Source organism: Sciurus vulgaris (genome assembly GCF_902686455.1).
Source record: "Sciurus vulgaris genome assembly, chromosome: 2".
NCBI lineage: Eukaryota > Metazoa > Chordata > Mammalia > Rodentia > Sciuridae > Sciurus > Sciurus vulgaris.
Window position 1 is genome coordinate 192,534,700 of NC_136462.1, and position 24,795 is coordinate 192,559,494.

At 44.5% G+C, this 24,795-nt stretch overlaps 1 protein-coding gene across 2 annotated transcripts in view; it reads left to right on the forward strand.

Moving 5' to 3' along the window:
- ARFGEF2 (ARF guanine nucleotide exchange factor 2) overlaps positions 1 to 24,795 on the forward strand; it is an 84,986-nt gene that overhangs the window by 53,751 nt on the left and 6,440 nt on the right. For both annotated transcript variants that reach the window (XM_079128829.1, XM_079128828.1), the window contains exons 24-37: positions 144 to 184; positions 285 to 454; positions 4,516 to 4,667; positions 7,647 to 7,819; positions 9,047 to 9,207; positions 10,528 to 10,658; positions 10,785 to 10,914; positions 13,557 to 13,692; positions 15,796 to 15,934; positions 16,042 to 16,096; positions 16,874 to 16,988; positions 19,662 to 19,792; positions 22,782 to 22,950; positions 23,872 to 24,010. In XM_079128829.1, the coding sequence (XP_078984955.1) occupies positions 144 to 184; positions 285 to 454; positions 4,516 to 4,667; positions 7,647 to 7,819; positions 9,047 to 9,207; positions 10,528 to 10,658; positions 10,785 to 10,914; positions 13,557 to 13,692; positions 15,796 to 15,934; positions 16,042 to 16,096; positions 16,874 to 16,988; positions 19,662 to 19,792; positions 22,782 to 22,950; positions 23,872 to 24,010 (1,842 nt within the window). The remainder of the gene's footprint in view (positions 1 to 143; positions 185 to 284; positions 455 to 4,515; positions 4,668 to 7,646; positions 7,820 to 9,046; positions 9,208 to 10,527; positions 10,659 to 10,784; positions 10,915 to 13,556; positions 13,693 to 15,795; positions 15,935 to 16,041; positions 16,097 to 16,873; positions 16,989 to 19,661; positions 19,793 to 22,781; positions 22,951 to 23,871; positions 24,011 to 24,795) is intronic.

A 24,795-nucleotide genomic window follows, 5' to 3' on the forward strand; every position in this document is an offset into this window, starting at 1 on the left:
TCTCACTGACCAGTTCTGTCTTTTTGATTCCTCATCATTTATTTTGGTATAATGCCAGATTTGAAGCCTTTCCTCTCTGCCAGCTCTGAGTATTTGAGAAACTTCAGCTTCCAGACCTAATTTTTATTTTTTTATCTCCCTAGAATTTTTACTGGCTCTACCAGACTGGATGGAAATGCCATAGGTATGTATTTGACTTGCCTGTGACACTGTAGAAGCCTGGGGTGCGACTGCCCCACTGTTACTAATGAGCCTTTGCGTGTGTTGTTGGCTCTGGCCTGTAGTTGACTTTGTCCGCTGGCTGTGTGCTGTGTCCATGGATGAACTGGCTTCCCCCCACCATCCTCGCATGTTCAGCCTGCAGAAGATCGTGGAGATATCCTACTACAACATGAATCGGATCCGACTGCAGTGGTCCCGGATATGGCATGTGATTGGAGATCACTTCAATAAGGTACTTTTCATACTTAAACCACTTCATCATGTCAGGAGTGGGCAGCTAAATTCAGAAGGAAGCAGTAAAGAGTTGGCCCTGTTTTTTGTAGGCACTGTTAGTTCATTTTTCCATTGGAATAATGTCATACGTAGGTCTTGATAGAATCCATGTAAAATGAATAAAAAATCCAGTGATATTACAAATACTTTAATATTCCACATCCAGGATGTAGGCAGACACCATGAAGTTGCTGGACAAATCTCTTGGTACTCGAAAGCTTTGTGAAATCCAGGAATGCCTCCTTACTGACCTGAGAGTTACGTTCCATGTAGTTTCACCTTCAAATGTCACAACTTCTTTTATTCTGACTCCCATTGCCAATACTCTTCTGAAACTTTTGTTGAAAAAAATTAACATTTGTTTTAAAATCAGAAACACACAAAAGAAAAACTGACGACTGTTCTAAAACTCATAATTGCTGGGATTAAGCCAGAATGAACTTTCTCTTCACTGGAGGTTTAATTATGCACATACAGAAATTTAAAAATCAAATAAATACTTCACCACAAAAAAAAAAATTGGAGGGGAAAACAATCAAAAGACTCCAAGTGTGTTTGTATGCACGATGTCATTTGCTTCCTAATGGAGATGTAATGCTTAATAATATCGCTTTCCTACCAAAACACATTTCATGATCTTGGAATTTTCTCAGGTCTAGAAATGCAGAGTTATAACAGATGCTTGGAAACAGTTTTAGTAAAACACAGTTCATAAGAGAATGTCAGAAAAAGTAGTCTGCCCCTGGGGTATAGATAGGACAATCACTGGGTGCTGGTAAGTGACTGTAGCATCTGCCAACTTTCATGGTGTAAATATCTCCCCGTGGCCGATTTGAAGCTGGCTCCGTCATGTCAGTAAGTGTGGAATAGGGACGAGTGGGGCACCGTCCGTCTCAGGCGGCTGCTCGCCTGCTCCAGCGTCGCACAGAAACAAGCATTATGGCCTGCTTCTGTCTTTACAGCAGCTGTTGGCAGTTGTTTCCTTATTAGTTCACATCAAGGCCCCTCATTGCACACCCTCTGCACAACAAAGAACTTGAGTGTCTCGTGTCAGGCAGTGGACGCTACCTATGCAGGTTGGCCCACATTTTATGATAATAGTAGCTGATGGGAGAAGGTAGAGCCGTGCAGTATGTCAAGGTCTTGGGATGGCCTGGTCACTCTCTGGGAGTGGTCTTTCACCTGAGCCACAAGATCCTAAGGGGATCCAGAGCAGCGACTTGAGTAGAAGAGAACATGTGTATCTCAGCACCAGCTTCCTTGCTGCTGGGTGCAAGGGTCCTACTGGGCCCTTGAAGGAGCTGTGAGCTCGCTTGGGAAGGACAGTGGCAGTCGTCACCATTACTGTGCCTCATCCAGGCCTGTGACAGCTAAGCCAGAACAAACATTGCTTGTTGGTTGCACAAGACGTCTTGGCTGATGCTGTGGAAGGCTTTGTCCTCTCAGGAATGACTGTCCAGAAGCGTGTTGGTGAATGCTCTCCCAGCTCCTCTGAGTCTAGATTCCGTCTGCACTGGGACTTTTTGGTAAGGAGCATCATTTTGAGCAAGTTACTCTTCCCACCTGTGAGCCCGTCGTCAGGGCTCAGGTGGGCAGTTCTCAGTTACCCAAGGGCCACTGACGGCAGACCTGGGACTTGGGCTGCCAGGTAGTAGTCAGATGCTTCGTGGTTGTCAGCCTTGTTAGGAACACTCATTCCATCCAGTCAGTACTGTGAACACCCAGCCATAGGAAACTCAGTCCTTCCCTGAGGACTTACTTAGTTTCTCTTATTTAGTTTTTCTGTCTCTTGGAAAGATGTTCCGCTTCCTGCTATGAACTAGGCCACATAGGAATCTCACTGGTGGAGTATAGCTGTGGCCGAGTGTCAGCACACCTGAAACTTCTCAGGGTGACTACAGGTACCGCAGCCTGGGTGAGCTCAGCTGCACAGGGATCATGGCCTGTGCCTGAGGCATCTGTTTTGCATAAACTTTTAGGAGGAGAATATTCTTTTTATTAGTCTCTGATTACATTAACACTATAAAAATACGGTCCCTTTAAAAGAAGTTACAACTGGAAACTGTTGATCACCTGCACACACAGCATGACCTTCCAAAAGCTGATCATTCTCACCAGTCGAGGCTGTATCTTTCCCCAGACATTGCTTTGCACAAACATATCTGTGTACTGACAGGATGTAGAAAATATTGTCTTGGTTTCTTTCCCTCTGGACGTACAGTTGGGTAGTGTTCAGTAGGTTCATGTTGTGCAGCAGATCTCCAGGATTCCTCATCTTGAGAAACTGAAACCCTGTGCCCATTACACACTGACTCCCCATTCTCTCCTCCCCGCAACCCCCGGAAGCCACCCAGGCTGTACTCAGGTACTCCAGGTGTCTCATAAAGTGGAACCATACAGTATTTGTCTTTTTGTGACTGGCTTATTTCATCTGCATTATGATATTTATCATAATTTCCTTCCTTCTGGGGATGAAGATGTAGCTCAGTGGTAGAGCACTTGCCTAGCATGTCCAAGACCCTGGGTTTGATCCCTAGTACTGCAAAAGAAAAGAATTTCTTTTTAAGGCTGAGTTTATTCTCTTTGTAACTGCCAAGTAGTAGTCCACATGCATGCACATACCATTAAGTAGCTGTTTTCATATTGTTGTTTCTAATTGTTCATTAGTATAAATGATATTGCCACACTTGGCCTGGTGGCACAGGCCAATAATCCCAGTGACTCGTTATGCTGAAGAAGGAGAATCTCAAGTTCAAGGCAAGCCTTGACAATTGTGCAAGACTCTGTCTCAAAAAAATAAAAAACAAGGCTGGGGATGTAGCTCAGTGGTAGAGCACCTCGAGTTCTATTCTCAGTACTGAAAAAAAAATACACATATATTGCTACATTACTTTGGTTAAAAATAAAACATTTTCATGGACTGGGAATATCGCCCATTAGTTGCCTGGCATGCATGAGCCCTGGAATTGATCAGGCACCACAAAAACCAAAAACAACCCTTTTCAGACCAGACCACATGTTAGTATAATTTCCCATGCAGGTCTGCAGGGTGCCCCCGGGTCCCTTGACAGTAGAACTGGTGGGAAACACTGCCTTGCTCTGCTTTTGGGGATTCTTCTCAAGGGGAAAGTCTGAAAAGCACCAACTGTATGCCTAAAACTCCAGTCCCTAAAAGTAGGTGGACCATAAATATGATTCTCATGGAAATTGAGACGCTTCAGTGTTTCTGTAGAATTTTCCAGAGCTGATAGTGTTACTTGAAATCTTTTGCCATAAGTGGCATATACTAGGAAAGTATTAAAAGTCTTTCTAAGCCAGGTATGTGGTGCATGCTTATAATCCCGGTTACTTGGGAGACTGAAGGAAGAAGATCATAAGTTCAAGGCCAGTCTCAGCAACTTAGTGAGACTATCCAAATAAAAAGGGAGAGGGATGTAGTCCAATGACAGAGCATCCCTGGTTCAACCCCCGAGTACTAGATTATGGGACAGGGAGCTTTCTATAGACTGTAAAGTCTTTTGACTGCTCATATATTTTTGAGTAAAATTAAATAGTACCTAGGGAGTTGTTAGCTGGATACAGAGTTCCATTTTGCAAGATGAAATCTAGAAATTGGTTGTACAATAGTGCAAGTGTGTATTACTGAACTGAACCTTTAAAAATGGTTAAGATAAAGGCCTAGGGGGATGTGGCTTAGCAAGGCATTGGGTTCAGTCTCTGGCACTGTGTTGAGGGGTCATGATAGTAAATTTTGTGTTATGTGCATTTTACAATTTGAAGAATTAAAATAGCACACCTAATTCAAAGCACTTTTAATTTAAAGTATAATGCTGGTCTTTCTTTCAAGATTATACTTAAATAAAATACGATAGATCATGGCCAAGAAATTGCATTTTCTTTCTCTGTGGGCCTGTTTTCCCAGAATGCTTGTTTTGCAGGTAGGTTGTCCATCATATGTTTGGAGCCACATCCACAGTTGTGACCTGTCCCTGTTCCACTGCACTTTCTGTTCCTGCTCAGGTTGGCTGTAACCCCAACGAAGATGTGGCCATCTTTGCTGTTGACTCACTACGGCAACTTTCCATGAAGTTTCTGGAGAAGGGTGAATTAGCCAACTTCCGTTTCCAGAAAGATTTTCTGAGGCCCTTCGAGCATATAATGAAGAAGAACAGGTAATGTTTACTGCTGAGGAAAACCCGTGGCCAGATTCCCCACTGGTGTCTAAAACTCCCTCCCACATGGTACATTTCTCTCCCTTCTTGACTGACCAGATTGTGGTTTGTACCACTTGTCACTAAGGTCTGTGTGTATCTGCTTCCAGGACAGGTGACATTTGTGCAGCCGGTAGAAATATGTCATGTGCCCTTACGGGGCCAGTGCCGAGGGAGTTTAGAGACAGCCACTTCTGAAGCATATTCAAACAGCTACAGGAATTGTGTGACCCAGTGTTTTTGCCCCAGGCAGGTGATAAGAGAGGCCAGGTTACCAGTCCCTCCAAAGCAGGCATTTACTTGGTGAGTGTTGTTGGGGCCTACTCTCTGCTAGATACCAGTGAGTGCAGAGAACACAGCGTAAAGCAAACAGTGACCATTCTCAGCTTTCGTTGGGCTTTGAATCAGTGATAGTTGCAGCTGTGTGATGGACACACAGGCATTCGTCACACTGTCCTGTCTACTTTCTCATGTGTTTGACATTTTCCATAATAAAATAAAAAACCAAATCCCTGTTTACAGTCCAGTGGACTAGCAAGCCAGCGGAGATGAGTGCTGTGCCCCACATTAGACGGAAGCGAGGAAATAGGGGTGCAGCCCTCCTGGCCGGGCAGTCAGCTCTGCTGTGTTTGGCAGGGTGGCCCTTTAGGTGAGGCCCGCAGGAAGAGAGGAGCAAACCCAGAGTGGCCCTGTGCTGTCTTGGCAAGAGTGTTGGCTCAGGATGGTGAGCTAGGGCAGTTGCCCTGCAGCAGGCCAGCTGGCCAGTGTGGCAGAGCATGGTGAACAAGGCAAGAAGTTGCAGAAGATGAAACCCCTCCCAGGGCAGCTGGGTATCTGGGTCACGTAGCACTGGCAGCCTCTGTGTGAGTGGTGGAAGCTGAAGGAAGATTTGAAGTAGAGATGGAAAGTGGTGTGGCATGTTTTACGAGCTCACCCTGCATGCATCCATGGAAGTGGGAAGCAGTAGAGTGAATTAGGAGGCCACTGTCGATACCCAGGTTTGAACGAGGGTGCTGGTGGTGGACTCAACATTCTGAAGAGGAGCCGCCACATGTGCTGAGTTGGCTGCAGAGCAGAAGAGGAAAGCTGCCTCGGGTGACTTTTGGGCATGATCCCTTGGGTCTGCCCCTCTTCTAAAACTTCTGCATGTCCGCAAAGACAGTGAAAGCTGGCAAGCTGGAAGGTTTGAGGCCAGGTTGGACCGTTGGAGTCATGAATACCAGACAGCAGAAAAGTCTCGGTGACGTGGCTTTCTCTTGGAGTCTATATTTTTGCTTTATTACTTATTTTAGGAGAACCAAAGCTAAGCCATTCCAGAGTCTTGTATCACTCCCAGTTTTGGCCAGGTGCACAGAATATACTTCTCTGCATGGGACACTGACGGTTCTGGGGAGACTGAGACCTGGTGGTCGAGCAGTGCACCCAAGCCTGGTGACTCCAGAAACCCTGTGTCCCCACGTCCTTACCTGCCCACCCAGCATTTGGGGAGCGACGGAACGAGCTGAGACTCCCCTCATTGCAGCCACTGTCAGTCAGACTGCAGCTGCTCCATCATTTTCAAAAGCATTTTGGCAACGTGCATCAGAAACCTGAGCGTCCTGTGCCGCTTGACAGAGCGGTTCCACGTGCCATAGCTCTGCAGAGGGTTAGTTGGAAATATAATAAAATACCAAGTCACACAGAATAGTTGTTTGAAACTGACTGTCCAAGTATTAAAGCCACAACCAGGAATATTAATTGACTGTGAAAAATGTTCACAGAGTTACAGGTTGGGAAATTCTTAGTTTATTGTATGTTTTCTGCATTTTAAAAAACTTGTCATATGTCACTTTTATCAAGTGGGCAAAATGTGCTTTAGCTTATGTATAGTTCAAGGGCCAGGGACATAGCTTATGCAAAGTGCTAGGTTCAGTCCCAGCACCACACCAAAATAAAATAGAATAAATATAGAATTCTTGCCAAAAATTGCACCATTCCACGCTTTTGATGGTAAGCACAAATTCACTTCTATTATGTATCACAGTTACTGAGGTAGGGGGTCAGTCCTCTGTTAACCGCAGGTGGCATGTTTACTTTGCGGGTTTTCAGCACATTCCTGATTCTGCTTTGACTTTCTTCTGGCCTTCTCTAAACGGCTTTTCCAATGATCAGTTAACATGGTCCATCCCAGAGACGGGAGTGATGTGCCTGGAAAGTGGACTTGACGCCCAGCCCACTCTAGTGACTTTCAGGCTGGTGCTGTGGAGGAGTAGGCCTGTGCAGAGTTGCTGCTTGCTGTTGGTGGGATGGCAGAATTACCCCAGAGCTGGGTACGTGCTCACCTGCTGCATGTCTTCAGACCACACCGGGTTTAACTTCCCACTGTTTGAAGAAAGGGGCCGTTTTCCTATGTTCAGGTATTATTTAGCAATAATTTAAAATATTGCATCTTAAATTACTTACGTGTACTCCGATCCAAGTTTAGGTGTTTATGATATCCCCACCCCAAACTCTTAGAGAATAGAGACTAAGGATTTAGTGATAGTTCTCTCTGGGCGGCAGAATTCTAAGTGTATTAGCTGAAATGTTTTGGGCCAGAGAAACCAACTAACAGTGACTTCAGCCACAGGCTGTGCGTTGTTTACTCAAGAACTCAAACAGGCAGTTGTTTTGGTTCCTAAGCCCGGATCCCCTCTGCAGAGCAGGCTTTGTTGAGCCCTCCACAGGGCCTGCCTTTCATCTGAGTTGTCTTGATCGCAGAATGGCAGCGCTAGTGCTAAACATGTGCTGGGTTCAGGAAGGGAGCAAGAGGAGAGGGGCAGAGGCTAAAGGGGGGTGGTTGCCATCTGCTTCCAGGTGTGGCTCTTCCACACGCTGCCTCTGAGGAGGAGCGGTGCCCAGTTCCCTTCCCACGGCTCAGCCTTTAGCACAGACGATATGACCGTCCTGTTCCTTCCTCAGGTCCCCGACCATCCGTGACATGGTAATCCGCTGTGTTGCCCAGATGGTGAATTCCCAGGCGGCCAACATCCGCTCAGGCTGGAAGAATATCTTCGCTGTGTTCCACCAGGCAGCCTCTGACCACGATGGGAACATCGTGGAGCTGGCTTTCCAGACCACAGGCCACATCGTCAGTAAGTGTTCTCTTCTGCCAAATGTCCACTTGCTCTCTGCTGCTGCAGGGATCTCCCTGCTTTGCTTCTGCTGTGGTGCAGTAAGGTGCTGGGCGGCTTTCTAAGGGCTTCGCAATGGCCCTGTGAGGAAGCATAGTCCTCCTGGCTGGCAGATCCCACCTTTGGAAGTCCATCACCCCACCACAGTGTATGCGTCACCCCAGACCAATGCTCGTGGTGCTTTTTTGGCCATCTCCAAAGACATTCATACACAGAGCAGCAGAGGACATAGTCCCCGTCCCCTGCACGTTCCCAGCTGAGGAGGGGCAAGGCGCGCTCTGCCTTCACATTTCAGCTCTCATGCCAGGACCCAGGGTCCTTGCTGCCGTCTGCTGAGCCCCTGAGAACAGTGCTGGGTGCCAACTAGTGTTCCGAGCACAGAGGGAGAGAAAACGCAGTGTCGAATGAGCCTCCTTCAGGCCTGCAGTGCTCTTGGCTGTGAGTTCAGCTAATGTGTCAACAGCACCTATTCAGTAACGTGTCTTTAAAGAGGAACACCTGCAACAGAGCTGTGCAGTGAGTGGTGAAGATAGGACCAGAGACCTGTAGTGACCCACATTTCCCTAGGGACAGGGGTTAGTATCCCCTCACTCAGTGTTCACAACAGCTGTAAAGGACACAGCTGTGAAGAACCAGGACCAACGGTGCTGTTATCTCCCCCATTGTACTAAAGAGGAAACCAAGGCACAGGAAACGGAAGTAGAACTACTTGCCCGAGGTCACACATCTGGAAAGGGGCGGGCCAGGGATCCCACCCAGCGGTCAGCCGGAGTGAGAGCGAGTGCAGAGTCAGTCACTCTGGACCGCCCGGGGGCCCTGCCCTGCCTTCTGCCACGTTACCAGAAGTCCCCTTGGCAGTCGCAAGGCTTTGTGGTTTTGTGGTCACCTTCCCACATGGTCGGCACTCTGGGTGCTGCCTGAGTGGACTTTTGGGCCTTTACATCCTCGCAGCTTAACCCAAGTTATTCCTGAATGATTTAGTGAGAAAAGTTGCCTTCCAGAATACTGACATGCTTTGCTTAGATGTCCACAAAGGTGAGTCCGTGTGTGTGTGTGTGTGTGTGTGTGTGAGAGAGAGAGAGAGAGAGAGAGAGAGAGAGAGAGAGAGAGAGAGAGAGAAAATTTCCATTTCTAATCTTGGACTTCTTTTTAAAAAAAAAAAAACAATTGTGGCTTGTGTTTCCCCAGCGACCATTTTCCAGCACCATTTCCCCGCGGCCATCGATTCTTTCCAGGATGCTGTGAAGTGCTTGTCGGAGTTCGCCTGCAATGCCGCCTTCCCTGACACCAGCATGGAGGCCATCCGGCTCATCCGCTTCTGTGGCAGATACGTCTCCGAGAGGCCTCGTGTGCGTCTCTCCTCCTTGCTTCTCGGGTGGAGTGGAGGTCGGGTAAACCCCTTGCTCCTGGCAGAGCGCTTCCCAGAGAGTCCTTTGAAGTGTGTGTCTGCCGTAAGCTGTCAGGTGTCACTTCAAATGCTGCTGTTCCTTGGTCATGCCTTTCAGTGATCTGTGCATGTGAGAGTATTCATCTTACTCATGCCAAAGCTTCATGCAGCATTCTACAGATCATAGAAGATAATAGTATTTTGTCAGAACTTCGAAGCTTTCTTTTGAAAGGAAAAAAGCCTCCCTTTTAGGAAATGCCGTTGTGCCATTGTGACATACCTGAGGAATTTACAGTCCCCTTTAGGGCTGGGGCGGGATCAGTGCTGAGTGTCTGCTTCCTGCTTAGCATGACAGGGCTCTGGGTTCCATCCCCAGTGACAGCAAAAAATCACCTAGCACTTTCTCCTGAAAATGTGTGGGGCTTTTCTGTTACATCTTACCTTTCTAAATGGTGTGGCTTAAGCAACAGGCCCAAAATTGAGACTGAGTAGAAAAGCACACCTGAACTATGGTGGCCTGTGCAGAGTTACCCTTGAGTATTCTGTACAGAACCGTAAACCCCACTGAGGTGTCCAGTCCCTATGTTATAGGGCCTAATAAAATGTGATTACAGTGAGAGGCAGTGGTGACTGAGTGCATAGTACCTGTCAGACACCTTGCTGGGTGCTTCCAGTGTGTTGATTCATTTAAGCCCTGTCTCAAAATAAAAAGGGCTGGGGATGCGGCTCAGTGGTAGAGCACCCCGGATTCATTCCCCAGCAGTAAGTCTGGGGCACTCGGATGCTCATCTACATATTTCTTTGCCACTGCTCCCATTATACAGGTGATTAAATTATGGACCAGGGAAGGGAAGCAAGATGTTGTCTTAAAGACAGTGGCACCAGGAGCAGTAGTGAGTACCTATAGTCCCAGCCACTTGGGAGGCTGAGGCAGGTGTTCAGCCTGAGCAAATGAGCAAGACCCTGTCTCAAAATACAAAATAAAATAAAATATTAGTGCTATAGCTCAGTGGTAGAGCATACTTGCCTAGCATTCAAGAGGCCCTGTGTTCAATTCCCAGTACTACCAAAATAAAGAAATAAAGAGGAGGAAAGAAATTCTAATATCAGTTTAAGAATACAGAGCAGTAGACTGGTCGAATCCCAGAGACAGGGTCACCATGGTTCCCTGCTAAGTGGGGAATTCTAGGAGAGGAAGATGTGGGGCCTCTGTTTTTGTACAGTTCTCCTTCAGTTTCCTCTTCCCATGTGCTTCACAGCTAAAATGTGACTCTCATCCTAGGTGTTGCAAGAATATACAAGTGACGACATGAATGTTGCCCCTGGTGACCGAGTCTGGGTCCGAGGCTGGTTCCCCATCTTATTTGAGCTCTCCTGCATCATTAATAGGTGCAAGTTGGATGTGAGGACAAGGTAACCAGGTCCCCAGTGTGGACGTGAAGGGCACTGGTCCCGTTCTCCTGACCCGTTCCTTCTGTCTCTCCTTTGCCTTTTCCTTCCCCTCCCACTCTCTCCCCTGTGTCTGGCTTGCTCCCTCAGAGGACTCACGGTCATGTTTGAGATCATGAAGAGCTACGGCCACACCTTTGAAAAGCACTGGTGGCAGGACCTGTTCAGAATCGTGTTTCGGATTTTCGATAACATGAAGCTACCTGAGCAGCAGTCGGAGGTAGGTGGGGACAGCAGCTCGGCGTGGGGCCCGCAGGGCTGGGGGCTGTTGCCTTCATGGCTGACATTGTCCTCTGCCCAGAGGTTTGAAGTTCTGGCTTCTCAAGGTGTTCCAGAAACAGAAGCCCCTTCCTGGCCCTCTGGGACCAGTGTTAGCTAGTCACAAGAGACTCCCCACCAGAGAAGGAAACCACAGTCTGCCCACTTGGCGTGTGGACGTTGCCTGCCAGCTCAGCAGCTCCCAGAGGGTCACCCGAGTTGTTTCGTTCCTTCGTAGACTTCTGAACCACCACTAGAGAGTGGAATATATTTGGTCCCTCTGGGTGTGTCATGAATTTATAGATGGAGAAGATGCTGGCTGTTCTATCAAGAGCACCTTCTCTCCCTAGCCCCAGTATAAAAACAGTGTATGCTTAACATGGAATATTGGGTATATACATAAAAATTCATCTTTTCTGCCATTCAGACCCTAGAATTAATGGTCTGGCAAATTTTCTCTGCCTTCTACATGGTCTGAAATATGGTTGAAATCATAGTATAGAGTTTTCTAATCTCCTTTTTTTTTGGGGGGGGGGGGGGTTCCAGGGATTGAACCTAGGGAGGCTTAATCATGGAGACACATCCCCAACCCTTTTTATTTTTTATTTTGAAATAGGATCTTGCTCAGTTGCTTAGGACCTCAATAAGTTGCTGAGGCTGGCCTTGAACTTGTGATCCTCTTGCCTCAGGCTCTCCTGAGTCACTGGGGTTACAGACATGCACCACCACTGCCAGGCTGATATTCTTTAATTTTAAAATAAAAATAAAGTTTTTCCCCATTGTAAAACAAATACATATTCATTACAGAAAAATCAAAAAACAGAAAAAATAAAAACCCACAATCCTACTCTTTTGTAGGCATCCATTATTAACCCCTTCAGATGTGTTTGTGTGTGACAGACACCTTTCTCTTTTTACAAAAACTAATTTCCCAGCACACCTTTGTACACTACTTTCTTATTACATGAGAGTCTTCCTAAAACTAACTTTTTTTCCTTTTGACAGTACTGGGGATTGAACCCAGGACCCAAGGTCTCACATGTGCTGGGCTGGCACACTGAGCTACATCCCCAGCCCTCTGACCATGTTGTGGCTGTGAAATATTCCAAGTTATGAATATTCTATAGTCATTGACTTTTAGGTTATTTCTGGTTTTTCTTTCTTTCCTTCTTTCTTTTTTAATGTTTTTTTAGTTGTAGATGGACACAATACTTTTATTTATTTTTATGTGATGCTGAGAATCAAACCCAGTGCGTAATACATGCCAGGCAAGTGCTCTATCACTGATCCACCACCCCAGCCCTATTTTTCTTTAGATAGCACTGAGATGAATTTTTTTTTTTTTTATGGCAATACCAAGGATTAACTCAGGGGCTCTGAGCCACATCCCCAGCCCCTTATATTTTGAGACAGGGTCTTGCTAAGTTACTGAGACTGGCCTCAAACTTTGGATCCTCCTACCTCAACCTCCAGAGTCTCTGGGATAGGTGCAAGCCTCCGTGCCCAGCCCTTAAAATGAACATAGTTTGAGGTGATACTTGTTCTTGTGTTTTTTAGTTCTTTTTCCTTAGGACATTAGCGGACTGTCAGGTTTGGGCTTGGATATGCTGAGCCTTTTGACACATTCTTCTGAACTCTGACCTTCAAATAAATCTAGCTGATTGCACTCGTGTCAGCAAAGTTGAGTCCTGTTTTCTCCAGACCCTCTCCGGCTCTTCTCATTGGTTCCATTGTTAACTGGATAGGCCAGAACATCACACTGCAGTTTTCTTAATTCTTAGTGAGCTTCATATTTTTCCTGGTGTCATTGGGCATTTATTTCTTCTTTTTTTGAATTGCCCTTCATATCCTTAGTCCATCCACTCCATTATTCACCTTTTCTTACTGGTTTGTTTCTAAAGGTATAAATTATAATATCTTTGTATAAATTACAACCAATTTTGCTCACTTTATTATTCTTATTTCCTTTTTACTTTGGAAAAAAGTTTAGTTTTTAAGTAACCAATTCTCCCAGCTTTTTCCTTTCTGGCTCCCACTTTTGGAATTATGTTTAGAGACCCTTCCCTTTGCCGTGACTTCATAAACATCCCAGTATATTTCTCTGGTAATTTGATGTCATCATTTGTAATATTTCAGTATTTGGTGTCAGATGTGAGTGTTTAGCATAAGCTCTTGTTCATTTTTTCCATTTCATTAAAACTATCATTTTGAATGATGTTTAATATTCTTTTAGTATTGATCTACTTAATTTAATGTCCACATTGCAAGATATTAGGTCATACCGTGTTTTCAGTCTGTGGATGCCATTGCTGTAAACATCTTCCTTCATATGCTTTTACCCACAAATCTTTATTTCTCGTTGTCGTTGTTTTTTGGTTTTGGTGGTCCTGAGGATTGAACCCAGGCCTTGCACATGGTACACAAGTGCAGTTATTCCTGTAGGATGGCTTCCGGGAAGCAGAGTTACTGAATGGGTGTGGACATTTAAGACTACTGATAAGTACTGCCAGAATGCTTTCCAGAGTAGTTTTGCCAATAGGATACAAGAATACCTTTCTTACTGCTGAGAGTGGCTTTAAGAATTCTTTTTTATTGTTCTTCCAGAAATCTGAGTGGATGACAACAACCTGCAATCATGCACTTTATGCTATTTGTGATGTATTTACCCAGTTCTATGAAGCTTTGAATGAAGTGCTTCTTTCTGACGTATTTGCGCAGTTGCAGTGGTGTGTTAAACAAGGTATTCTTTAAGTCTTTAGGTGCCGTTATACATAGTTCTTGTGAGAGGTTCCTTTTTCAGTATGTAGAAGCATGAGTGTAATTCTAAGGACTCCAGTGTACAATTTAATTGGTGAAAATATATAAATTGACGAAAATAAATAAATTTAATTAGAACATAAACCCTCACAGTCAGTTTGTAAAGCACTTAAGATGGGATGTAGTTACTGCATTTTTAAAAATGTACCTTTAGCTGGGGGTTGGGGAGCGCACATACCTATAATTGCAGTGACTTGGGAGGCTAAGGCAGGAGGATTGTGAGTTCAGCACAAATTTAACAACTTAGCAAGGCCCTAAGCAACTTAACAAGACCATGTTTCAAAAATAAAAAATAAAAGTATCTGGGACGTGCCCCTGCGTTCAAATGCTGGTACCAAAAAAAAAGTACCTTTGCGTATTATTCTAGTCTTTCTACTTTTGTATGTTTGAAATTTTTTGTAGTAAAATAACTTTTTTTAAAAAATGCACATTTGTTGCACCTACACATTTTGGGCAGAAGTACTTTGGAACAGACTAAGTTATTGAAAGAAAATGAAATATCTTGTGTAATATTATAGTTATGTTTTGATTTTCTGTTTTACTAATTTGCTTGATGACTGGTGAAGAAATACACATTGAAGAAACTTTTTAACTTTGGAGTCAAGATTAACAGCTGTATCAATGAACTTTTTTTTTCTTTATCTGAGTAATTGTGTGTTTATTTTAGTGTGTATTAAAAAAAAAGGGGGGGGTCATTTAGCACTGAAGACCTGAATTCCATAGATAATTTTGGTTTAGGATGAGGCTAAGTTTAGTTAAGGTTTTCAAAAAGTGACTCAATTTTTAAATAAATGACAAAAAACAGTGAATACTCTGTGTGTGTGTGTGTGTGTGTGTGTGTGTGTGTGTGTGTGTGTGTGTTTTAGACAGGGCCTTGCTGAAGTTGCTGAGGCTGGCCTTGAATTTGCAGTCTTCCTGCGTCAGCACCCCCACCCAGTGGTTGGGATTACAGGCACGTGCCACCACACCCAGTTTGGTGGAGACTATTTAGATGGCAAAAATTGGCAATGTAGTGTGAGTGCCTTGAGTTTCTGGAAACACTGCTCTAGTATGTTCCAACCTGTAACAGGGAGGTGTATTATTGGGGATTGAACCCAGGGGCACTTTTCCATTGAATTACATCCCCAGCCCTTTTCTTCTCATTTGAGCGGCCGGGGATTCGAACCGCGGTCCTTCAGCATGCTAGGCAAACACTCTCCAAAAGGAGCTATTTCTTCAGCTCCATCCCCAGCCCTTTTTTATTTTGAGACAGGATCTCACTGAGTTGCTGAGGCTAGCCTCAAACTTGCTATTCTTCTGCCTCAGAATCCTGAGTCACTGGGATTACAGTTATGTGCTACAACACCTGACTGTTCCATCTTCTTTTAGTATTTTCCATATGTGAGCCAATTAAAGTAACAAAATAGTACTTTCTTCTATCCCTAGCAATAAAACTATGATAAGTCAAGCTGGGCATAAAGGTGCATGCCTCTAATCCCAGCTACTTGGGAGGCTCAGGCCGGAGAATTACAAGTTCAAAACCAGCCTGGACAACCTACAAGACCCTGTCCCAAAATAAAATTCAAAAAGGGCTGGGGACGTAGCTCAAGGGTAGAGAACTTGGTTAGCGTACATGAGGCCTTGGGTTCAAACTCCAGTATCACACCAACAATAAAACTATGATAAATCATTTTACCTCCCTGCTACTCGTCAGTATTGGGGCTTGGACACAGGTACACTCTCACACTGGGCTACATTCCTAGCGCTTTTATTTTTTATTTTGAGACAGGGTCTTGCTAAGTTGCTTAGATCTTCAGCATCCCAACTTGCTGGGATTATAGGCATGTACCATCATGCCCAGCTTAAATCATTTTACCTCTTTATAGGGTAATTAAGCTATAAAATTTTTAATGCTCTCTGTAGCCTTGCTTCATTAATTAAAATCCTACAAACCCTCCAGCTGCAGTCTCTACTTCACTATAAAAAGCATCTGGTTGGCATCCAAATAGCAGTTCAAGTATAATGACGGACGATGTTTATTTTGTAGATAATGAACAGTTGGCTCGATCAGGTACAAATTGCTTGGAAAACTTAGTGATTTCCAACGGGGAGAAATTCAGTCCTGATGTCTGGGATGAAACATGCACCTGTATGTTGGATATTTTCAAAACCACCATCCCACATGTGTAAGTGCTAGTGCAGCCGCTACACTCGATCTCACACATTCAGTTGATGTCGCGAAGCTCCTCGTTGCCATTGACGCTGACCATGTTCCCTCTTCTGCTCCCTTCAGTCTGCTGACATGGAGACCTGCAGGAATGGAGGAGGACGCCTCAGAAAGACACTTGGTAGGACTTTGTTGGTGTCTCCTCCTCATGTCTTAATGAAAGAGGGAAATCTGCTCACTTCGGCAGCACGAATACTAAGATTGGAATGGCACAGAGAAGATGAGCATGACCCCTGCGCAAGGATGACACGCAGATTCATAAAGCATTCCATATTCAAAAAATGAAAAAGAGGAACATATTTTTAAAAATAAGTCTCCTAACTCAATAAAAAGCACAGGTTAGAGCTGGGGTTGCTGCTTACTGGTAGAGCACTTGCCTAATGCAGAACCCAACACTGCCAAAAAACAAAACAAAACAACACAACTTTCATTTCTAGTTTTTTCTTTGGCTGTCTGCACACTGTGTGTACCTATTAGAACCACACACAATTGCAGGGGGTCACTAGGCATACAACATTGGGAGCATTTTTCTAGATTCTTTGAGAATTCTTTTCTGCTGTCAAAACACACACATGCACACACACCAAAACCTAGGTACTGCACTACTAATTTTTTAATTTGAGCTTGTTGGAAATTTGTCACACTTGTTGTAACATCATAATAAGTAGAGAAATGTCCTGAATTGGAACAGGAAAATGTGAATCTTTAGTTGGGGGTGGGGGGCACAATTGAATCCCTGCTCCTGGGGAGCCTTGAGGAGTCTGGGGGAACATGCAGCATAATTTGCTTCCCAAGAAGCCACTGACATTCAGCTGGGCCAACAGCATCAAAACAGTCCCATCTCTGCCCAGGTACCGAAAAGAAGTGAGCATCCTGTTTTTCTCTGGTTTACCTTTAGGATGTGGATCTGGACCGCCAGTCTTTAAGCAGCATAGATAAAAATGCCTCAGAGAGAGGCCAGAGCCAGCTCTCTAACCCAACCGATGACAGCTGGAAGGGCAGACCATATGCAAGTAAGCCCCTTTTAACATTGGTTTGTCTTCATTTATGTGATTCAGAGTATAAAAAGGATAACCCTCTTCCCCTGTTGTGCCCTTACCTGTGTCCACAGTGGTGCCAGTTTCTCATCTGCCTTCTACAGTCATTTCATCCACATGCCAAAGAGTGTATACACATGTACATTGGCCTGTGTACAAGTACACACATCTGAATTCTCCTCTTCTCCTGTTTATACGAATTATAGAATACTATGCATTATTATATTTATGCTTAATATACCCTAGAGCTCATTTAAAATCAGTACTTCAAGAGTTTTTACTTTCATATTATTATTATCCTGGTATAGATATATCTTTAGGCCTTTAATAGTGGACATTTGTAATTATTTTATTATTTTTTCATTTATAGTTTTTTCTACAAATAATAATGCTTTGCATAACATAATACATATGCCATTAGTTTATATAATAAATTCTTAGAAAGAATTGTGGCATTAATGGATAAGAGCATTTGCCATTTTGATAGGTATTTCTAGATTGCCATTCATTAAGGCTGTACCTACTTACATTATCTTTGAGAACACTTGGATTTATAGTTTTTTAATTATGATTGAAATAGAGTGTTTTTTTATATGTTTTTGAACCACTTCTAGCCAGGCATGTTGGCTCACGCCTGTAATCTCAGCCACTGAGGAGGCTGGGGCAGAGTGATGGCAAGTTCAAGGCCAGCCTGGGCATCTGTAAGCTCAGTGGTAGAGCACCCCTGGGTTCAGTCTCCAGAACCATCGGGGTGGCGGGGGGAGACACTTCTTTTTTCTGTTTATCTTAGCTCATTTTGTAATGGAGTGGTTGTTGATCCCTAGTGGTTTGGAGGAACCACTTATATTTTAGAAATCCTTTTTCTGGATATATGTTTGAAATTACTTTAGACAATTTGTTTCTTAATGTTGCTTCTAGTGTATTTTACTGTGTCTTATTTTTAAAAGTAGTGTTAACAGTTCTGATGATGTTATGGTGTGCTGGTGTGCGGGCACTGTGCTGTGTTTCATGTGTGTGATCTCATTTATCCTTACACTAGCCGTTTACATTTGAGTGAACCAGGACTCATATTACATGACTCACCACACGTAGTAAAGTGGGGACTCAGACGCGCTTTGGCATCGTGAGGAAGCAGAACTTCTAACGTGTCCTTCTGGTCTTTTCAAAGTTGCATGCCCCGTTGTCTGTCTTGATAGCAGTCTGCCCCGTCTTCAGCAAGCCAGGCCGTGGGTGTTGATGTTGAAGCTAACTTCTGAAGCTGCACATGACACAAAAGCAGTATGTGGTCACTGCTCTCTTTTGAAGGAATGAAAGCAGTCACCTTTGAAAACCATTTAAAAGGCACCCTGTTGGGATGGCAGTGTTGTCACTTAGGAACTGCTTCATGCAGCCCCCTCCAGGTCCAGTGGTGGAATGGCCTGTCTCATCCTCAGCTCCAGATGAAGCTGTTGCTTTGTGGGTGAGGCAGGTGGGCATGCCTTTCCCAGCACAGCCTCTCAGTGCAGCAAGATGCCTGCGTGCCCCTGGGGAACAGTGTTTTGTTCTCCTCCCTCCCATCGCAGGCTCCCTTCTGGGCATAAGCTCGGGCAGGTGAAATTTTGCACTGTTCCTATTCTTTTCTTTTCTTTCTTTCTTTCTTTCTTTTTTTTTTTTAAACATCTGCTGTAACTCCACTGTATATATTTTTCTTAAAGTTTAAACTTTTTTTTCCCTTAAACCAGGCACAGTGGTGCTTGCCTGTAATCCCAACAATTTGGGAGGCTAAGGCAGGAGATCAGAAGTTCAAAGCCAAACTCACAGTTTAATGAGATCCTCAACAACTTAGTGAGACCCTGTCTCAAGACAAAAAAGGACTGGGGATGTAACTCAGAGGTAAAGCAGCCCTGAGTTCAATACCCAGCACCGAAAAAAGAAAAATTCTCACTTTTTATTGTTTTTGTTTTTTTATTTTGCAGTACTGGGGTCAAACCCAGGGCCTTGTACTTGCTAGGCAAGTGCTGTACCACTGAGCTACATCCCAGCCCCTCAGAAGTTAATACATTCTGCAAGGAGAATTGTTATGTTTAAGTAATTTCACAGTCACCATCAAAAACTTGAGGACAGCTTGGCCATCTTGTTTTCTTTCATGAAAACCTTTAACTTTTCCCATATTCTGATTCTATAACAATAAGTCAGAAGGAACCTCTGCTTTTACTGTAGGCAAATCAACCAACACTGGGTAGGAGCTCGGCATAGAACACCCTGAGCCCCCAGCAATCAGGAACACAAAGATGGGTGGTCAGAGTCTAGTCAGTAGGCAGAAACTGCACTGCTGATTTGAACAGGGGAGATTCAGAATGGAGACTCCTCCATGTCTTCAGGTCTTCGCTCAGACTCCACTTTTTAGGGAGAGGTTTAAACTTATTTAAAGGTCTGGTTGTTCAACTTGCCACTTCCTACCACCTCCACCTCACCTCTTCATGTGATGCTCTTTTTCACCCTTACATCTTTTTGTTGGTCGATGCTGTGGGAGCTGGGTTTTTGGTCCAGTTTATTCATCACTAGGCCACTGTATCCAGAATCATGCCAGGCCTGTGGTAGGAGCTCAGTGAACATCTACTCGGTTTTGGTTGGATCATTGTTAGGGTTACTCTTTATCATCTAATGTAGATCAGAAGCTGTTTGCCAGCCTCCTTATCAAGTGTGTGGTCCAGCTGGAACTGATACAGACCATTGACAACATCGTGTTCTACCCTGCCACCAGCAAAAAGGAGGACGCGGAGCACATGGTTGCTGCCCAGGTAACACTGCAGGCCGCAGGCTGTAGACCATGGGGCATTGTCCCTGGGGGTTGCCCAGAGGCAGTGGCATGCTGGAATAGCAGGACTGGCCCCCCCCACCTTCATGCCCCTCCACCTCTTTCCAGGTCTGCGTTCAAATATGTTGTATTGGTCACTTGAAATTGGCCACAATGGAACTTATTGATGCCACAGAAATCAGCACACACTTATTTTTCTCTTCTCCCAAAGCCTGCTTACCAGCATACCACTGCCTAGTTGCCACCCACTACCTGGGTGCTTACAGGAAAGTGTCAGTTATCAATATTCTGTATCTTTGGTATATACAGTTTCACCATAAACAGTCAAGAGGGAAGATGTGTATGTAAAGATCCCAGTTTTTCCTTCAGAAAGTATGTTTTGTTTTGTATATGTAACTTCTCTATAGAAGGGATTCTTGAGACAGGAGGAGGAAAGTCCAGAAGTCGGACAGTAACCTTTTACCATGGATTGAACCTTAACCTCCTCGGAGGCAAAAGACCCTGTGAGTGAGGCAGGTGGGCTGGGTGGAGCCTGCAGGCAACAGAAATCCCCAGCCCGGGCAGAGCAGCAGCGTCGCCCAGCTCCACCCCACTGCCACACAGGTGGAGGGGCAGCTGCACCCAAGACATCTCTACACCCAGCTCTGCCCTTTTTGTTTTTATTTCGTAAGTGTGCAGTTCTGCGTTTTTAGGGTATTACGACTTTGCCCTGTCTGACATGAGAACACTTTGGTCACTGTAAGAAGACACGCTCTGTCACCAGCAGTCCTGGCCTATTCCCTCTCCTTCCAGCCCCTGCAGCCACGCGGCTGCTTTCTTCTCCGTGGATTTGCCTGTTCTGGACATTTCAGAGCCACTCGCTGTGGAGCTTCAGTGTCTGACTTCTTCACTTAGCATCGTGTGGCTGGGTTCGTTCACGTCGCACACGTATCAGTGCTTCGTTCTTTCGTGTCTGGTGGGCACGTTCCTCTAGGTGGCCGTGCCACGTTTTGCTCATCTGCTCACCAGTTAATGGAGCTCTGGGTGGTGTCTACCATGTGGCTGTTGAGTGATGGGGAGGTGAACACCGTGCAGGTTCTCGTATGGACATGTGTCTCTTAGGCGCGTGCTGAGTGCAGGCGTCAGGCCACGTGGTTTACCTTTCTGCCCGTTTGCTGTGCAGGCAGCCGCATCGTTTTACATTCCCACCAGCAGTGTGCGAAGGCTCTTTCTCCACATCCTCTCAGTGCTGGAGGTTTCCCTTGTTAAACTGTCATCATAGCCATCCTAGTGGATGTGGAATGGTGTCTCACTGTGGATTTAATTTGCATTTCCCTAATGACTCATGATGTTGAGCATCCTTTGTGTTTACTGGTCATCTCTGTGTCTTTGAAAATGCCTACTCAAATCCTTTGCTCATTTTAAAAATAACTTATCTCCTTATTTTTGATTTAAGTTTTTATATATGCTAACATAATAATCGCTTGTCAGATATGTGATTTGCAACTATTTTCTCTCATTTTATATGTTGTCTTTTCAGTTTCTTATGGTGTCCTTTGAAGCACAAAAGTTTTTCACCTTCTCTATTTTTCTTTAGTCCCTTGTGCTTTGGTGTCTGTTCAAAGAAAGCATCGCCTAATTAAAGTCGCAAATTAGGCTTATGTTCTAAGACTTTTACAACTTTATCCCTTTTAGCTCTTTGATGCATTTAGCTTATCCTTGCCAATCATGGCAGTAGGGAGCCAGCTTTTTCACTTGTGATATTAAGTTGCCTTAACACCATTCTTTTTTTTTTTTTTTTTTTTTTTTTTTGGTTACTGGGGATTGAACTCAGGGGCACTTGACTGGGAACTGAGCCACATCAGCCCTATGTTGTATTTTATTTAGAGACAGGGTCTCACTGAGTTGCTTAGTTCCTAGTGAGGAACTTTTGCTGAGGCTGGACTTGAACTCGTGATCCTCCTGCCTCAGCTTCCTAAGCCGCTGGGATTACAGGCATGTGCCAGCATGCCCGACACAATGTCTGTTTTTTCTCCAATGAATTTTCTTGGCACTGGGTTGGAGACCACTTGACCATAACTCATAGGCTTTGCTCCTGGCCTCTCCATTCTGATCCATTGACGCACCTCTCTGTCAGTACCATGTTGTCCTGATCCTTGTTGGTGCTTCCTAGTGAGTTTTCCAAGTTGGGGAGTGTGAGCTCTCCAGTGTTGTGGCTCTTTTTCAAGATGGCTCTGGCTGTGCTGCATCACTTGCTTTTCCATATGCATTTTAGAATCAGCTTCTCAGTGTCTGCAATGGAGTCATCTGGGGTCTTGATAAGGATTACATTGAACTTAACAGACCAGTTTGGGAAGTATTGGCACAGTCCATTTTTGTGACTCCTGGCTTATAAGGAAGATGGGTTTATTCCTAGAAATCTCAAGAAATATAAAAACCCTAATTATGTTTCAAATGGCAACTTGTTCAATAAAATTCTTGAGCATTTCATACCTGTTTTGAAGTTTTTTTCCTTCACATTTGAAAAACAGAGTCATTGAGCTTACTGGTTACATGTCACCTGACCAAAGGTCATATGTCCATGGGATTTGCTTACCAGTTTCTATCTTTTGGTTACTATGCCTGGAATGCAAAGCCTTTTACATGTTCATTGCATTTTGATCTCCTCATTCTTCACTCTGTCTATATGATAGAAAGAGAAGAGTGCGACCCTGTAGTGAAGGACCTAGAGACACACGCACTGCTGGTCACGCAGTAAAGGCAGTACTGACAAGACCAAAAAATCGGCCAGTCGATGACCCATCACTCAGCAGCACAGGACATGCCTTTGCTGCCCATGAGCAAGGTCCAGGTGGAAATGGCTGGGGCATTGAGGACTGGAGGGCATCTTGCAAGAGGATCACCTTTGGCCAGTCCCGACTACCTTTGTCCACCCTCACTTTGCCCAGAACCACCGCGTGACTTCACTTAGCTCTCCTGTCCTCTCTCTCCAGCAAGACACACTGGATGCAGATATCCACATCGCCACGGAGGATCAGGGCATGTACAAGTACATGTCTTCCCAGCATCTCTTCAAGCTGCTGGACTGCCTACAGGAGTCCCATTCGTTCTCAAAGGCCTTCAACTCCAACTATGAGCAGCGCACTGTCTTGTGGAGAGCAGGTGAGGCCATGCTGTCACCAAATTAAAACACTGAAGCCTTTGGGATACTTCTGGTGTTTTAAATGTAGCTGAAATAACTTCTTAGATATTTTTATGCTTGATGCTGGGTAGATTTCATCCCAGTACCAAAACACTGCCTAGCACATGGTAGATTCTCAGGAAGTATTTGATGAAAAAGCAAAATTTAATTTTTAAATTTTCATGGCTCTTGGCGGTCATGAAATTTAACATTAATTATGATATGAAGAGTGCGATGTCTTAAGAAACAACATCCATAGTTTTCAGAAGCTTTAGAAAAAGCCTCTTATTGCTGCCTCCAAAAATAAATACATAAATCCCAGAGTAAATATGTATATTAAAACCATTGCCCCTCCACACCAGGGTGGTGAGATTCTCATTATTTTGAATAGTCTCATTATTTGCACAAAAGTGACACTTTTTTTGTAATATTACCATTTCTTTAGGTCTTATCCCCAAATGCCTATTTTAATCCATAATTGGGGAGTGTCATAAAATACCTAGGCATTTTATGTATTACAGGCAAAGACCTGTAATAAGGTTTTGCTTTTAAGACTGGTAGTACATATCTCTCTGGTAGATGGTTATTACTTTGTTTAAAAAATTGTTCTTGAATGTGCTTTACGGGAAAAAAATCTTGTACCTTAGAAAAATGCTAGAGTTCTTCCAAGCTGTTACACTTGAGAAGCAGCAGCCAATGTCTTTACCAGCAAACAAGTAAGTCAGAGTGTTCATACAGGATGACTTCTGGAGAGTCATGACTGCCTTCCTCTGATCACAACTGAGCTACATTGAGGCCATGAGTTACTTCAGAATTTCCTAAAGGGAACAGCTGACCAGTGCTCACCGGACTTCTCAGCATTGCCCTGTAGTGTGCACTGCTTATGACTGTCTGATCTCTAGGTTTCAAGGGCAAGTCTAAACCCAATCTTCTCAAACAAGAAACCAGCAGCCTGGCCTGTTGTTTGAGGATCCTGTTTCGGATGTACGTCGATGAGAACCGCAGGGATTCCTGGAATGAAATACAGCAGCGTCTTTTAACGTAAGAAGATTGGTTTCTCCTTACATCTGTATCTGTAACATACAAAATGCATCACAACAGTACTATGAGGGCTGGGGTTGTGGCTCAGTGGTAGAGAGCTTGCCTAGCATGTGTGAGGCACTGGGTTCAATTCTCAGGACCAAATATAAATAAATGAATAAAATAAAGGTCTGTCACCATCTAAAAAAATAAAATAAAAATGAACAGTAATATTTAAAATACTATGAATAGAGAAGGAGAAAAATACCTACAGGCTGACATCCCCACACTCTTCCTTCTGTGATTTTAGTGTCCTAAAAAGAGGTCAGGGCCTCCCCTGTTTCACGCATAAGTCCTCCCTCAGGCACAGAATCATGAGCAATAAGAAGCTCTCTAGCCCGAGTCTGCAGGCTGCAATGAATTCCTGACACTGGTTGGAGCCCTTTAGCCTTGGCCAGGTCCATGCCCTCTTGGGACTAGTCCTCTTTAGAGTTGGTGTCAGCCCACAACCCATCCTTGCTCTTATCCAAAAATAATAAATGAGAAGCACATGGATACCAGGAGATGTCTACGTCAGTTGTGCAGATATGCACCCATGAGGAAGCAGTGGGACCCCAGTGAAAAAGCCCCAGACAAAAAAGTACAGGTTTACAACCCACTTCCTGGCCATCAGCAAAATACTGATGTCTGCGCCTCTTTGAACCCAAGGCTTTGTGCATGCAAAGCACACTCTCCTGCTGAGACACACCCTGCCCCTGAGCCTCACTTTACCTCTTTAAGATTTAAAAATGATCTCATGCAGTACT